At 51.7% G+C, this 17,283-nt stretch overlaps 1 protein-coding gene across 1 annotated transcript in view; it reads left to right on the top strand.

Moving 5' to 3' along the window:
• Positions 1–17,283, top strand: part of DUSP8 (dual specificity phosphatase 8) — an 82,402-nt gene that overhangs the window by 23,581 nt on the left and 41,538 nt on the right. Inside the window, exon 3 of the mRNA XM_027828920.3 lies at positions 12,067–12,205. Coding sequence (XP_027684721.2) covers positions 12,067–12,205 — 139 coding nt within the window. The remainder of the gene's footprint in view (positions 1–12,066; positions 12,206–17,283) is intronic.

The raw sequence follows: 17,283 nt of genomic DNA, 5'->3' as shown, positions 1-17,283 counted from the left end.
AATGGGCAGCAGAAATTGAACGTGGCTGCAAATTTAGAAGCGTAAAGCTAGAACAGGAAACATACATACTCTTAAAAAAATAAATAAATAAACCAATGCTCTTGCCAGCTCTAATTCCCTACAAAAGAGCATTATGCATTTAAGGTCAGTTCTCCTAAGGCCTCTGCACCCGGCAGCTCTCATTGAGAACAATAGGAGCTGCTGAGCACTTGTGAAAATCGAGCCATTACTCCCTTCCCCATCTCACTCCACAGGAGCACGAACAGAGCAAACGCCAAGGAGGACAAACAACCCACCTTCACTTCCAGACGAGAAACTGTTGCCCGTCTGCGTATGCAGTACTCGGGCTCGCTGTTCCTATAGTGGTTTGACAGCCTAGCTAGTGTTAAGACTGAGCTTGATACATTTATGATCAGGAGTATAAGACAGAGTTGCCTATGATAGCCGGGGATTAGACTCCATGACTCAGGAGGTCCCTTCCCGTTCTATGTCCTATGTACGAGCCAGTGGTCCAGCCTGCTGGGTTAATGGTCCATGGGGGGGAGGGATAGCTCAGTGGTTTGAGCATTGGCCTGCTAAACCCAGGGTTGTGAGTTCAATCCTTGAGGGGGCCGTTTAGGGATCTGGGGCAAAAACTGGGGATTGGTCCTGAGCAGAGGGTTGGACTAGATGACCTCCTGAGGTCCCTTCCAACCCTCATATTCTATGAAAGCTGACTGCACGGTGGAGCAGCCGGGAATCTGTCCGAGGAAGCTGGCATTGGAACGTAACGCCAGAACGAAGTGGCTGGTTTGGGCCGAGGAGTGGGAAGGGGTTGTTGCCTGACTAGGTTCAGAGATATCACCGGTAAGTTCAGCTCTGAATTCCGGATCTTCTCTAGGGTGACCAGATGTCCTGATTTTATAGGGACTGTCCCAACTTTTTCTTATATAGGCTCCTATTACACCCTCCCATCCCGATTTTTCACACTTGGTGTCTGGTCACCCCAGTCTTTTCTCATGGGTCAAACTCCGCTCCTAGAGCTGAACCTCCTGTGCTGAGCGAGGTTTGGAAATCCCAGTTTGAATTCCCAGCTGGTAGGTTGTCCGTTACAGAGAGGCTTGAGCTATGACCAGGGCCAGCTCTACCATCTTTGCCACCCCAAGCAGGACGTCTGAAGACTAGCTGCTGCCAAACTGCTGCCGTGGCGCAGCCTGCAGAGTAAAGCTGCCGCCGAATTGCCACGGCCGCGGAAAGACAAGACGCTGCCCTGACGGCACATGGACTGCCGCCCCTTTCACAGTGCCGCCCCAAGCACCGGCTTGGAAGGCTGGTGCCTGGAGCCGGCCCTGGCTATGACCTCTGACCCGAAGCTGGGTTTACCGCCAAGGATTTAGATAGGGTCGGGTTGGCTTGTCCTCCCCTGTTGTCTGCAGCCACAAAATTACACCAGCTGCTGGGCCTTGGTGGAACAGCAGCTCCCTCTGGTGGCTAGTTCAGGTAATGCACAGTGTGTGCTCCCTCTGGATCTCCGTTCAACCCAGGTCCCCCTCTTTGTCTATTTCAAGGTATGGGCTGCTGGTGGGTCTCCCCCCCCCACTGATGCAGCACCATCCCTGGCACTTTGAACAATATCAGCCCAGAGTGTTTAATACATGCTCCCTCCCCCATCACCACTATTTCTTGGTTCCTGGAGTGGGAGCGCCAGCTGAGTGGCTCACCCTCACGTGATCCTGTGGGGGTGTGTTTGGTGGGGGAGGGGGCTGGGGCCAGGGAAGCTGCTGCTGAGTAGCAGATGGCAGGAAGGGTGACATCATAGGCTTGATTGTCCTACCCCATTATTTTTCCTGACAAGCCTCCCGCCTTCCTCGTTGGTTTCCTGCTGACAGAGTTGGGGCTGGAGAGACAAAGGCAGCCAGGGATCCACACCAATTCTCCCCTGTACTTTTCTGGGTTTGGGGGTGGGGGTGTCCCTGACACCTTCCCCCACCATCCTGCCTTGTTCTCTCTTGCTGTCCGGCTCATTGAGGGAGGAGGGGGGTTGCTGTGCTACCTGTGTGGTTCCCTGATTGGTGTGGCCTTTGCCCTGCCTCATTGGGCGGTAGGGGGAGGCACGGACTCCAAGAACAGCAGCCCCTGCCATGCCATGCTCTCCCATCTACTGCAGAACCCAGGGGGTAGGGCAAGTTCACTGTGGAAGCCACCTGCCACTCCTCTTTTAGGTAGGCATGGCTGCTGGTGAGAGAGGGGAGCTGGTGGAGAGGGGTATGTATCCCCTTCCGGCTCTGTGCCGGCCGTTCTCCTGCATTCAAACACCAGGTCCCCTCTTCAGTGTTTAGTGTGGCTGCCCTGATGTTCCCACTCTGCTCTTGCCACACCCTCTTTCCGTCCCTCCCTCGCTGCAGCCAGAGGGGTAATAATCTCTGCCATGTTATCTTGGCATCAGGAACATTTCCTCCTCCTCCCCCTTCCCCCCCTGTACAAACCCTTTCAGATGCCCTGCTTTGGATCGTTGCCAGGGATGAGTAATACTGACACCTGGCTTCCCTTGTTAAAATGTCAGACAAAGGGGCATGTTGGCTGGACAGCAGGTACTTGAAAATTAAAATAGTTTTTTCTGGGGCTTGTATTGAAATGTGCATATGCTTCTCCTGACCTGCCTGAGTGAGTGCAAGAAGAAAGACCATATCTAAGCCATAGGTTCCTAACCCCATGTGCTCAGCGGACCCACCAACAAGGCAGGATCCTCTTGCCCAGGAAATAGGAGAAATATCAAAGATCTGCAACCCCTGTGGCCTCTTAGCCAACATCAAGCTCTGCTACTAGAGCTGTTTGCAAAATTGGGGCTGGAACCCTTTTTTCCAGTTAACAAATGGCCTCTACACTAAATTAAAAGGTTACCAAAATTTTGAACTTTTACAGCTTTTTCAACAACAAACAGCATTTTATGGTTGTATTTTTTTTTTTTAAAGGAAAATTTCTGCTAATTATTTTTCTTGGGCGGGGGGGAGGAGGAATAAGAATTTAATTGCTTTTGGAGCATTTCACAGGAAATGCTTAGTATTTTGCAGCCAGCTCCACCTGCTACCCAGTTCGGAAACACGGCTGCCTCTGGGGTGGAACTGCATTAGTGGTTAAACAATGGCCACTCTTGTGTAATGTTGCCGTCATCTTTTTTGAAGGGCTGCTGAGGAAGTAACTATTGTGTTAGGGGTGATGTGTATAGGGAAAGCGGGGGATCGTTTTATTTGCGCTGCCTGCACGTCATGAAGTGATACGGAGCTGCTGTTTACTTTGGTACAATGAGTCACTGTGTTTTGAAATATTATGAGGTCTCTAACGTGTTTGGGTGATACCTAGCTTTCATGTAGCCCTTTTCATTTGTAGATCTCAGAGCACTTCACGAGAGGGATAAGTATAATTATCCCCTTTTACAGATGGAAAAATCAAAGCAGAGAGAAATGAAGTGGCTTGTCCAAGGTCCCCCGTCAGGCCGGTGGCTGAGTTGGGAACAGCGCCCAGGTCTGAAGCCCCAGTCCAGTGTCATTCTGTAATCTAAACCAATGAATATGTAAAATTACTCAACTGCTTGGGCTAGGAGCTGTACCCAACTGAAACTTCGGGGGGGGTTAGATTAGCAAGAATTTGGCTAAAGCTCTTGGACTCGCATCCTGACTCCTACGATTCTTTACATACTCCATCTTATCTGAAATCCCCATTGCCTCCTGCCATGATACTGTGGCACTGGCTCAGTACTGACTTGTAGGGAAGTCCCAGTAGCACCTGGGTGTTGTGTGGAAGTCTACTATCTAAGCAAGTGGTCTGACCGCCCTCCGGGCAGCATGTGAGAGCTGGCAGGATCATGCCAAAAGTGGCTGCAAGAATCTACGCACCTTGGCAGCATTTGAAAAAGCTTCAGCCTCCTGCTCGGGTGTGGAGTGCTATGAAAATCAAAAACACTTCTGAGAGAATGGTGTTTAGACTTTAACGGGGATAAACAGGCTATTGCCTAGCTAAGGTACTTATATGGCCCCCATCTGCATAGGATCTGCGTTCTATACAGTCTTTTAACTTTAATGGATTTATGCTCACAACACCCCAGAGAGAGAGGCCGATGCTGTTATCCTACCTCTCTGGGGTGTTGGGAGCATAAATCCATTAGAGGTCACACAGGGAGTCTGTGGCAGAGCAGAAAATGGAACCCCAGGTCTCCCAAGTCTTAAGCTGGTGCCCCAACTTCTGGACAATTCTTTCTCTTACCTGAGTACTGACTCTATAAGAGCTGGGTGAGGAGGGAAGTGAGGATTTCTGATGGGGCACTTCTGCACCGTTCTGTACTCCCTCCCTCTCCCCTTTCCAAAGGTCCAGATTATTATATTGCGGGTTTAAATAATAATAATCTCTAGAGAAGGATGTCCCCAGGTGCCCTCCAAAGGCTTTATTCTCCCTCCTGCAAAGCACTGATCAGCATCCTGTCAGCTGGTTGAGGGAACTCTCTGAAGCCAGGTTGCAGCAGGCAGAATAGCCTGTAGGGAAAAGCCCTGCAAGAGTCCCCATCCTCAGCACCAGCAAGTGGGAAGGAGGTGGGGGAGTCAGTTTTATTGCAGTGAACTGTTTGACGCAGGGCAGTGTCTGAGGCTTCATGCTGAGGAAAGGGGGCTTGAGCACAAGAAGTTTGAAAAGCGTTGTCCTCACCGCTGTGGCTTTATCCTCTGCTGATCTGCACCTGGACTCTGAACGGATGGGTTCGTTTAAAGCTGGAACGAAAAGGGATGTGAACTTTTCTTTGAACCAAAGCTACCGAGCTGGAGACCTTTTGAGTCACGCTCAGAAATGCAGCTGGTTGAGGGGGCGTTGGCTTTGTTTTGTTTTTGTTTTCCCCCTCCTCAAAGGCTTCAGTACAGGAACCTGAATGAGATTATGGGACTGTGGGTGGAAGGTGTCTGGCTGCAAACGTCCATCAGTCCTGGTTCACTGAGAAGGTTCCAGCCTGGATCGTTTAAAAGTCCTTCCCTGCCCCGTTGCAGGGCACCCTGTAGATACAGTAGAGCAGTCATGTGATCCTGAATGCCCACAACATCCTTCTCATGAGGACGTGGGTTGCTGAGGCAATCATGACATAAATAAGCGTAGCTCGTATCAATTGTGTAGCAAGAGGAAACTCCCTGTCTCCATGTCCCATCTGACTGGTTGGCCGATGACTATCCTTTTGTGTCTGGAAATGTCAGCATGGCTGCCTGTGATGTGTGGAACTGCGTTAAATGGCTGGCTGTGCCAAATGTCTCCCAAACTCTGGGAAGTCTCCATTACCTGGGATTCCTCAGGCAGTTAAGACATGGTCTTGGGAGAGAGAAATAGATTCCTCCTCCAGTTGAAAGGGGGCTTCCCTTTGTCTTGAGCCAAGGCATGTTGGGGAAGACTGTAGACTACTGTCTGAGCTACTGAGGAAGCTCAGTTAGTAGAGGACAGGTGTCCAGTGGTGATCACCTGTTCGCTGCCACAACGGGTACCTTGGACAGGATGTCTTGTCTGGTATCCGGCAATGACCCCTAAACAAAAAGAAGCACCTATTGGAATCAGCAGTTGGAGTGGGGTGGGAAGGTTTGAAATACCAGCTCTTGTTTGCAAGCTGGCTCTAGTCCTGGTCTTCCCACGGTAATTCAGGATGCACTTGGGGTGTGATCTCTTAACCCCTCTGACAGTGTCAAACGGGGTACTTTCTGGCAGTGGATTACCATGGTGATGGGCATTTCAGAATCCTAGGGGTAGAGCGTCCTTCCATTTGGATGATAGCTTCAGGCAGTCCGGACCCAGCTAGATGAAGATTGGCCCTTGGGAGAGTAAGGTGTGTCACTTGGTGTGAAATGGTTAATTAGCCCCAGTGCTTCCTGATCCCTCCGCAGCACTGGGTCACCTCCCAGGCAGCTGCAGCTTTCCCTGGAGAATGTGCGAAGAGGAGTCACCTCCTCTTTCACTCTCTTGTAGAGTTTCCTCCAGGCTTATGCTTGCTCGAATAGTATCCATATAGACACAGATCCTGGCTTCAATACCTGGCTCCCCTGTCAACTTTCCCCTCTGTATGGTTAGGCCCAAAGATGGCCTAGCCTGCCACAGTGTCAGAAGCGTGTTTTGCTGTAGACAGCACTCATGCCCTGGCATGGCTAGGGTTGGCCAAGACAATCTACTAGGACTCATCTGTCTCACCTCTCCCAGACTCTTCAGACAGGAGTCCAGTGCTTCTCCGCTGAACGCTTGCACAATGCCAGCTAAGGCTCCGGCCTTGTGTTCTTCCTTATAGCTGTGCTAGGAGAGGTTCTGCCAGCATTGTGAGCTTCCCCACAGCACTGCCGTGAGAGGCTTTAAAATTCCAGCGGCATGACCCAGCTTGGTATATCAATCCAGCCCTGTCCCCTGTCCCATTGCAGCAGGGGACAGAACAAAGATGGAGGTGGACCTGTCCCCCAGCAGTTCTGTAACCCTGCAAAGCCCTTTTGGGTCAGGCAGTTAAGGCAGCAGTGAGGCTTGCTTGAGGGAGTACTAGAGCCTGCAGCTGCTGGTCAGGGCAGGCCCAAACTGTCTGTCCTCTGTTCCTTCAAAGCACCAGCTCAGGGTTGAATTTGTCCCTTGTTGTTTGCCACAAAGGAAAATGCGGGGGGGATTTTTAATACATTTAAGAAAGCCGGCCCTCCTGTCAACCTGTTTCCGAGCTCTCACCAGCAAACGCAGTGTTTGTTTATTGCAGCTAGGCCATGCGAGGCCAGGGCTTGTTTGGCATTTATATTGCCTGAAAGCTTATAACTTTAATAAGATGTAAACCGTGTCACATCTATCTGCCGTTGCCCAGCAACCCTTCAGTAATGGGCAAAACAAAGCCTCCCGGTGTGGAGGAACACTAAATCCTATTGTGGGATAATTTGGCCGGCAAGCGGTTCTCTCCCCTGGGGGCCCCCTGCACTTGAGTGGACACCCTGGTGTGCGAGGCTAAGGTATATGTTCTATGGCAGGGTTTGTCCCCACCCTATTGGGAAAGGATCATTTGGAACATTTCGATGCCGTGGTGTGTAGGGTTGATGGGCTCCTGACAAGATCAGGGTTATTGACTTCTTTGGGAGTAGAGGACACTTAGTGTCTATCCAGGATGCGACGGGGAGGCTTTAGGAAATGTGTACAAAGCCAAGCAGCTGCGTTGTCCCATGCTGTGCTTTTGTTTGCCCCTTCCCCCCTCCAAATGTTTTGGTCCACATTTATTCCTCCTCCCTATGTCATGGAGCACTGGGAGTTGACCAGGCTCTGAACAGGAGGTTCCACCCGCATGGGTTGTAATGTTGTTGTTAGTGTTACAGTAGCGGCATGAGACCCTCAGCTGAAGTTGGGGCCCTGTTGTGCTAGGTGCTGTACAGATATTGAGCAAGAAACAGTCCCTGCCCCTACTTACCATCTAAATAGACAAGACAGACAAAGGAACTAAGGCACAGAGGCACTAAGAAGTTTGCCCAGGGTCACACTCTGACTGAGCTAGGGATTAACTGAACCCACAGCTCTTGAGTCCCAGTCCAGTGTGACTACGAGACCATTCCTTTCTTTCACTGCTGGCTATGCCAGACTGTTGATTGTCCAACAGCCAGGGAAAGTGGGCAGCCTACGAGTCTGAGGTGGGACCTGAGAGTTGGGTGCCTGAGGTTCTAATCCCTGGCTCTGCCCCATACTTACTGTGTGACCCTTAGAAAGTCACATATCCTCTCTTTGCCTCTGTTTTCCCATCTGTGAAATGGGACAGTACTTCCCTACCTGAGCTGGATGTTATGAGGCTTAATTAGCCTCTCTCCAATGCTTTGAGCTCCACAGATGAGACACACTATAGGGAGCGCTGAGTATTACTGAGGCTGGAAGTTCTCCCTTTAAACCATTCCTGAAGGAGCTTGGAGGGTACTATTGTCTCAGCCCCGTGAGAGGCTGAGCTGCGGATATTGCAGATGGCTCAGCAACACTTGGGCTCTGTTTGGATTTGGGTTATTAAACAGTGCCATAAAGGGATGTAGTTAATGGTTAAAAAAAAATCAAATAAAATCCTGGGCCAGATCCTTTGCTGGTGTAAATCATTGTAGCTCCCTGGAAATCACTGGAGCTATTCCAAACTATGTCAGCTGAGGATCTGACCCTGTCGTATGAAACTCTGAACCTATATTAACAATAGCTCCTTAGATTATTAAAAGTGCAAGGGACATCTGCCCTGAGGTTGGCAGACACCCTAAACTGGTGATAAATTCTATAATTAGATTTCACCAATCCACTAACAAATGTGAACTCGTGGATCACTGCAACAGTCTTACCACAGAATCACAGATAGACTGGAGAGCCCAAAGGGACTAGCCTGCCACCCAGGCAAGCTGAACTTAGTGATAAATAGTCACACCAAAAATCACAAAATATTCAGGTTGCTCCCCGTTCTAAGAGACCAGTCACTTACCCTAGATCCATTTGTGCCTTAGATCTCATACCAAAAACAATCCTATAGTAAACTAACTAAGGCTTTATTAATTAGGAAAAGGAAATGAGAGAGTTATTTACAGGTTAAAGCAGGCAACATATTTACACAAATGAGTTCAGTCCGTGGTTCCAAAAGGTGACAGAGATGTAGTAATCTGTTCGCACTGAATGTCTTTTTAGGGCTGACCCTGGGGAATCTCTGCTTTTTGTTTCTTAGCTCCAGCCCTCGGAAATCCAAACTGAACAGGAAAGTGATGAATAATTTTCATGCCCACTATCTTTATTTCTCTCTCCTAGAATTCAAACTGATGGGATGTGCTTTCTCACACTAGCTCCTTCCTGTGTGTGAGGGGACCATTAAACCAGATTTTGTGCTGTGATGTTCCCGGGTGGCCCATTCAGTCTTGATAGCCCTTCTGTGTGAGCGGGGGAACCACTCGTCCTCAGTTCAGAAGTTCACAAGCTGGCCTCCAGAGACCTCCCGCCTCTCCTGTTCTTGCAGGCCTGGAGCCTGGCAATGTAGGCAGCTGTGGATCTCTTTGCTGTTCAGGACACTGGAGAGCAACAGTGCTCACCTCCCTGTGCTGCAGAGCAGAGCTGAAGAAGCTGGGAGTGGGGTGGAGGCTGAGTGCTGTGCTGTGCCCTGGGGGAGTTGGCGTCACTCAGCAGCTCAGGGTGAGATGGGTTGGAGGGCACCAGACAGGGTGGCAGGGGAGGTGCTGAGGTGGAGTATGCCTGGCGACACTGAAGGCAGTGGTCATTTGGCACCAAGCCCCGCGTGTGGCACCAAAGACCCCTGGAGTGGGGGCAGGAGTACAGAAGTCACTGTGAGCACAGTGGCAAGAGCTACCACCCATCAGGCTCTGCTCTCAGCCCCGGTGGCCATTGGGGGTGGTGGGCAGGGCCGGGGCAAGGTCATGGACGTCTCCGATGGCTGAGGATAGGATGGGGCAGGAAGTGCTTGGCGGGCCAGGGAAAGGCAGCTCGGATGTTTGTCTGCAGGGCAGTCAGTAGGTTGTCAGGCGATGCTGCTGGCCAGGGACTTCGGGTAAACGTGTCGTTCTGTGGCGGTTGCTGCCGAATCAAAGCTCTGAAGGGTTCGTGAGTATGGCACAATGGCAGGCACCTCCCCACGCTTGCCCCGAAACCGGATTGGAGCAGGTGAGAGACAGCCCCAGCTCTCGATACCTGGGGAACTGAGATCGCCAACGCAAATACAAGCCTGCATTGCAAAGCACAGCAAACTCGCTACACAGATAGCCCTAGACTGTAAACTCCTTGCCCAGCTGCACAGTATCTGTGCTAAACTGCTCTTTGGGATATAATGGAAAGGGCTGTTCATTCCCTGCCTCTCTCCCTCCGTCCCCCAAGTCCTGCTGGCAGTTTCATGCTGGCTCTGCTTCACAGCTGCTGCCTCCCACCTACCGCAGAATGATAAATGTGCCTCGCCCCAAAGAGCGGGAGGCTGCTAGCTCACAAGGCGGGCGTATGCCACCCATCAGCCTATTCAGCAGGTGCACTGGGCCGTGGCATCGCAAGGATTTGATCAGCCTTTAAGGCGTTAACTTTTCATTAGACACAGCAGCCCCTGGCCGTGCCTCCCGCTCTCTCTGTAATCTTGCCGTGGACTGGGCACCATGGAACCTCTCATCAGAGAGCGACCTCTTCCTCTCTCAGCCCTCCCTCCTGAGAATGGCTGAAACCCCAGGCGCAAGCCCTGAAAGCTGGCACGTCTCACTGGTGCGCCTGAAGTCACCAAGTCTTGGGGTGGGTTCCTGAGGATCTGGGAACAGCAGCTGGGTCTGTACACTGCTCACTGCACAGAAAGCTGCATGGGAGGGTCAGGCTGATGATCTCCTACCCCCTCCACCCCCCACAGTGCTCTCTGTGTGCCGTCCCTGTTAGGAATGCCTAGGGAAAGGGGGAAATGAGAGGCCACATGGCGAACAGCTGATGTGGGGATGTTCCCACAACTTCTAGTACTAGGGCTAAGCTTCGTCTGCAGGAGACTTTGACTTGGTTTAAGCTCTCCTAACAGAGGAGACTCAGAGAGCTGGTGAGAGCAGATGGCAAATTGTAATTGATTTGCGTTGTGGTAACACCTGGGCGGGAGTCCTATTGTGCTAGGTGCTGTACATGCACAAAGTGAGAGAGACCCTGCCCCAATGAGCTTAATGTCGACATGGGCAAGACAGACAGAGGATGAGAGGGGGGGAAATAACTTGCCCAAGGTGGCAGAGATGAAGTGACTTACCTCTGGTCACACAGTTGGTCAGTAGCAGAGCCAGGAATAAAACCCAGGGCTCCTGAGTCCCAATCCAGTGCCCAATCCACGGGACCACACTGTTTCGCATATGAGCTGATGTGCTATCAAAACAAACAGATGTGATTCTTGAGTTGGCCGTGCAGAGAGATTATAAGGTGGCAATTACAACCCATGCCTCCCTCTCTCTGGCTGTCCCTGAGAGCATCCCTGCTGTGCAGGGTTCAGTCACAGCTACCTTGGCACCAGAAAGAGACCAGCAGATTGGAGCAGACCAGGACAAGGGAAATGGGGTACTGGAGGGTTTGCTTGTGAGGAATTACCGAAAGAGCTGGACAGTTGAAAGCTGGCTAAACGGGGAAGTGAGTGTTTGTCCTGTGGAGCTGCAGGGGAGGAATGGTTTGTGTGTGGGTGTAACTGAAGGATGGGGATGAAGTGAAGGAATGGAAAATTTAGGCAGGGTATTGGGGTGGGAGGGGGGGCTTGAGAGTGGGGTTCTCAGAAGTGCTCACAATTGGCCTGATTGCTCCCACTGGAATCCATGGCAAAACACTCAGTGACCGAGCTGGGAGCGAAGTGAGGCCAATGCTGAGCATGTCAGAACACCTCACCCTTCCTGTCTGTAAGAGCTGCTAGCCTGGGGAGTGGTGAGCGAAGCCTCCTCACTTGGGTTAGGACAGAGTTCTGCACGGGCTGAGGTGGCAGGGGCAGGGCTGAAGTAAATGTCATTGTCGTCTGATTCCTCTGCTTCATGTAGACAGTGGTTCCCATCTCTCATCTGAATTATAATGGAGGCCAGGGGGCTTCCCTCTCCATGTCCATTCAGGACAGGCCTTCTCCATCCAACTGCCTCAGTAGATCCTGAGACCTGACCTACAGGAACCATCTTCTCCTGGGGAGTTCAGTTTCCATGTCCATTCAGCTCTTACTTTCTGCCAGTAGACCCCAGACCTGTTCTGGCAGAGCCGCCATCCTCAGGCGTGAGTGGGGGAGCCAAGTCTTCATGCTCCTTCAGTTTGGAGGAGCAGAGTTAATCAGCTCCATAACCTTACTGTGGCCACCAGCTCCTCTTCTCCCTCCCTTTCTAGCTCCCCTGCTTGTTTCTTGCTCCATCCCTGATCTGGAGGGTCTGTTGTCTCCTTGGGTGTGGGCAGCAGGAGGATTCACTCCATCCTACCTCCGTCTGGGGACTCTTCTCCAGCACTGAAGTAGGAAAGCCTTGGCAACACAGAGCCTAAGTGGAGAGCAACAGAACTACCCATATCCAATCCCTGGCCCGTCTGCTATCTGACCCCTACATGCTGTAATGCTCTGTTGTGGTGGTTCCCCCCCCCCAGGTGGAGGCGGAAGAACACCAGGACGTGGTGGTCTATGACCAGAGCACACGGGACGTGAGTGGCTTGGCTGCCGACAGTTTCCTCTCCATCCTCCTGGGCAAGCTGGACAGCTGCTTCCACAGCGTCTCCATCCTCACAGGTAGGATCTGGCTGGGATGCCATGGAGAAGTGGGAGCTCTGCCCCTGAACGGGGACAGGGAGGATGTCTCCCTTGAGTATGAGTGGTTGTGACTAGTGTTTCTATCTCCGGGCCAGGCAGTGGGTCACCAGCACCTTAGGGTGCCCATGGGAGTGCCTCCATGCCTTTAGGTGACACTCCTGGATGAACTGTGCCATCTCCCAGAGATGGGACATCCTTAGAGGGTGTCGTGGCACCAAGAAGGCAGACTGGCTGCAGCATCTATCTGGTTCATCACCAGTCCTGCTCATCCGTACCCCTGTCTAAGCCGGCCTTGGGTTCCGCAACCTGTAGGCAGGTGCTATAATGGGGGGCTGAGACATCTGTAGAGTCTCTCATCCCAACGCACTTCTCAGTCTACCTATGAGAGTCCGTCTTTTCACCTGCCACTGGAAGGCAACGACTTCTGGGGTGGAACCCAGCAGCTGTTTAATAACACACTGAAAAATACCACAGTGCTTCTAAGACAGGAAGTGAGGAATTCTAGGGTAGGGAATGAAGACTAACATCACCACAGCTGAAAATGTAGAGGAAGTTTGCGTTAGGCAGGATGTAATTACTTGAGCTGGAATGTGGCCTGGGCACCAGGATTAACACCCTTTCTCTTGCCCATGGGATCTGCAACAAGTGCTCAGCATGCCCGCTTTAGATCCGCTCTTAAAGAGAGCGCCTGGGTTCAGTGCTGGGAGCTCAGCAGCCTGAGAGAGGGAAGAAATGTGGTGTGTTCCCCATGGAACCCAGCCACACCCAGTGCTGCGCATATCTGAAAGAGGGACCCTTGTGCCCTGGTGCGGATCTGCTGCCCGGGGTCTCACTAACACACCCCACAATTAGCAACGCAGGGCTGTCAGATGTTCAAGGGGGCTGTCTCCACTCTTGGCTCAGGAACGGAGGGTGAATAAGGACAGTCTTCCGTGTCTTGAGGTGCTGAGTGTTAATGGTGTGTATGTTCCTTGATACCTTACAGTGCTGGCCCATGTCAAACCTACTACGGGGATCATGGCCTCTGCATAGTGCCCAGACATTGGTAATGTGGCCCTAAAGAGGGGACTGTCTAAAGGTCTTATTGAGATACAGTTGGCAAGGGAAGGTGGGTGTGAGTGAGAGGAGGGAGCTGGGGGTGGCTCCAAAGGACCAAATTTACTTGGAACAAAACTCCTTGGGTATGTTTAGTGCCTGCATTTTGCTCCACACAGACAGAGGCCCCATCCAGAGTGGGATCTGAACAATGCTAGGCCCAGCATTGTTCATCCATGGCTGTTTCTGCTATGGTTTTAGCATGATTTCTCCAGAGAGACCTTGGTACTCAAAATAGAATACATCATAATGGTAGATATTGGGGGAGTGGGAGAGTTCTTTTTCTTTTCTTTTCTTCCCAAACTTTGTCCTAGGTAAACCATGTTGCGCACTTTCCTGGTAAGCATTCTGTCCAGGCCATGGCTATATGTCCTGGTTCCAGCACAGCACAGCCCTTGCCCACATTGCTCTGGGGAAAAAACACTAGCACCCTGCTGGGAGTGAGCGTGTCGGGGCATGGGCGTAGCCAGCACGGTTCTGCTCCCACAGAGAACCTTGCAGTCTTTGCAGATGTGTTTCCTGGGCCATTTGTGAGCTTGCCAGATGTCTTCAGTCTCTCTTGTAAATGGGCTTCAGGGCCGTGCACCCTCTTGAGGTATTTGCCAGCCCCGCTCAGTTGTGCCCTTCTTCACTTGTTCCCTCTGCGTTAAGCTGGGCTGCCACCCGAGCTTGCTTTTCCCCAGGGACCTGTCACTTGGGAACAGGTATGGGCCAAAGGCTGTGCTAGCTTGGCTTGGCTGGTGGCACGGTGTGCGACCGCAGGGGAGATTCGGGTTTAAGGCTGACTTTGGCGGGGGGGGTGCACGGCACATCCAGCCCGTAGGCTGGTGATATTGTTCCCTGTGGAAGGGCAGCATGGCAGCTTGTAACGTTTCCTGGGCACACACAGACATGGATGATGCAGTCTTTCTCTAGACTACGTGGGGATTAGTCTGCATGGCTGTTGTCTATTGAGCTCAAGGAACAGCTCCCCGAGCTCAGTCAGTAAAGGAAACTCATTGATTAAACATTGGTGTCTGTTCTATGTGTTCCCCCCAGTAGAGGGCGGTGTTGTCCATCAACACCAAACAGCTCCATCCAAGCTCCCACAAGAAGAAGCGCAAGGCTTCTGGACATCAGGGTGGCTGTAGGGATAGGGGTTTGTTTGCTCTTCTGGCTCTTTTTCCTCTTGTACCTTCTAGCTCCCGGTGTTTTTAGGGGACGTTCTCCACCTGTCTCCTGCTTGGAGCCAGTCCCACAGTCGGAGCAGCCAGCAGGGCTGTTGTGTAACAGAATAGCTTTGCTGAGGAGAGAGCATGGATGGGAGGATGTGGGTGGAGAGGGCAGGGAGGTTGTTGAAAGTATCCAGTTACTCTCTCCCAGATGAAATCATCCACCCCATGCTGCTTAATATTTAAAAAGTGAATGAAATTACCAGGACCCCTTCCAGAGCACCGCTCATTCTCGCGCCTATTAAAAAAAAAAACACAAAGGGGGGGGGATTCTTCATTCAGAAAAGGAGGAGTGGAGGTGGAGGAGTTATCGCTGGAATGAATCGGGGTCCCCTGGGTGTTATCCAAGAAGACAGAGCACATGAGAGCAAGTGAGCATGATGTTCTAATTATAGCCTTGCTGCAGAGCAAGTGTGGTTCTCCCGGTGCCGGGACAAAGCTCACGAAAAGCAGCAATGGGAACGAATGAATGAAACGCGCTCTCTCTGGCAGGACAAAGAAGGGGATAAAGAGATGGTGAGCGGGTGTTGAGAGGGTGAAAGCTCCTGTTCGTTCTGGCAGCTAGGAAGGCAGGGCCGCCTGGCTTCTTTCCCATCCTGTAGCCATCCGGTGCATTCTTTGCTGCATTGGACTCCGGCAGCCTGCTCTGGCCCTTGGACGCAAGGCACATGTAGGCACGTGCAGCGACTCAAGCTGTGTTAGCGCTGGTAGGCGCCACCATAGCACTGGCTCCTTCAAGGTCACACTCTGGAGGTTAAAGCAGGGGACCCCTGGCTTCTGTTCCTTACTCTGCCGGTGGTGAGCTTGGGTTTTTGTTTGTTTGTTTTGGGGGGGTTTTTTTGGGCAACAGCTGTTTTTTTTGCCCTCTGTGCAATGTGGATGAAATTTGTTAGCGCCTATGGAAGAGTCTGGCTCAGTTCCGTGCTGGCCAGGTACAAAGGCTGCATCTAGTTGTGGAAACAACATAGCAAGCATAGGCTTTTGTCACAAAGGACAAGTCTGTGATGAATGTATGACCTTAGTAATCTGAACTGCTCTGAGATTCATGGGGCTGTGTTTGTACAGTGCCTAGCACAAGGGGGGCCTTGATTTTAGTTGGGCCCTCAAGATGCTACTGTCGTATGCAGAAGAAATGCTCAAGGAGAAGGCTTTGACTGTACCCAGGGCTTTAAAAACCAGCAAAGCCAACTTTAAAATCCCCCTCATCACTTCAGAGGCAGCCAGCGAAGTAGGGCACAGGGTGGGAGTGATGTGAAAGAGGACCTCAGGCCAACGAGCAAGCATACTGCTGCGTCTTGAACAATCCACCAGTGCAGTGAAGCCTGGTTGAGAGGAGATAGCAGTAATCCAAGCTTGTGGTCGGCAGGGCCTGTTCTGCAGCTCCAAGGTCACTGTGGCATCAATCAGTGCAGAGCCCTGCATAAATTGCACAGCGAGGTGAAAAGAAACCTCTTTACCAACCTCTGCAGGAGCCAGCTCAGTCAATGGGGATGTGTCAGGAGCATCCTCCTTGCCATGACCCCTAATGCACCAGCAACACTTCTGCTTTCCCAGGGTCGAAGAAGAGGAAGTTCCAGTGCATTTAGCTGGCAAACTCGCCCAAGCCCTCCCTCCAGAGCAGAGACCCAGCTCCAGGCGTGGAGCAGTAATTATTGCTAATGCTGCCCCATTCCCAGATGTGTAGCGATTTGCATGCCACTGGCTAGGCAATGAGAAACCCACGGGAGAGCAGAAAGGTGTGAGTCACCCTCCTCGCACTGGATTGCATGACTAGGTAGTACAGTGGCACAGAGCCTCAAAGGTGTCTAGGAACCTAACTCCCATTGCAAATAATAGGAGATGGGTGTCTCAGCCCCTCTGAGGATCTGTGCTAATGTGCGCGTCTCCTCTCTTTAGCTCACACATTCCATAAGGTGAAGTACCAAATGCAAACTCTCCTGTGCTGTATGGGTGCCTAGGGAATGGCTAACTGGGGGCAGAGTACTTCTCACCGTACTCTTTGCTGTCTGGCTGGCAGAGCTCATGTCATGTCTTCTCAGCTACGGGACAGAATTTAGAACTTTTATGGGTCTCCCCTTTTTACCTCTACACAGAACTACCTATTACCTCCCCCCCACCCCCCGGTGCCACACGCTAGGGGTACATCAGCACTGGCGCTGGCAGGTATCCTTTCCAGCTTGAGGAGATATGCCAGCACTGGCTCTGATCCAGCTACCGCACTAAAAAAAGAGCAGTGTAGCTGGGGCTGCAGGAGTGGCGGGAAGGGGTAGCTGCCCTGCGTACGCCTCTAGGGTGTCAGGCAGGATTAGCAGCAGGGCCATTAGCCAGTGCAGCCATGGCTGCGCTGTTATTTTTAGCACAGTAGTTCCATCTAGCACGAGCGCGGGTATCTCTGCCCAAGCTGGAAATTTACATCTTTAGCTCCAGCGCAGACCTAACCTCTGTGAGTGACAGCTTGGTTGGCTGGGAGGAGGATGGAGCAAAGAAATAATGGAAATAAAATTAAGCTTTGTGCTGATGGGCCTCTTCCGTTATCCTGGGTCTTGTTTGCGAATCGTAAAGCTGGCCTGTTCCCTCACCCTCCGTCCAGTGCCTGTTACTTGTGCGTGTCTCACTCTTTTTTCCCCCCCTCACTACAGCTGCTCCTTTTGCCCACTCTGTCTGTAAATTAAAACTTGCCCTACTCGTTGACAGCAAGCATTAGGTTCTGTGCCGCGATCGGTCTGTTCGGTAGCATGGGCCAAGTCTAGC

This window comes from Chelonia mydas, chromosome 6, assembly GCF_015237465.2.
Source record: "Chelonia mydas isolate rCheMyd1 chromosome 6, rCheMyd1.pri.v2, whole genome shotgun sequence".
Lineage (NCBI taxonomy): Eukaryota > Metazoa > Chordata > Testudines > Cheloniidae > Chelonia > Chelonia mydas.
The sequence above is the reverse complement of the archived record's forward strand: the minus strand, read 5'-3'. Positions and strand labels throughout refer to the sequence as shown.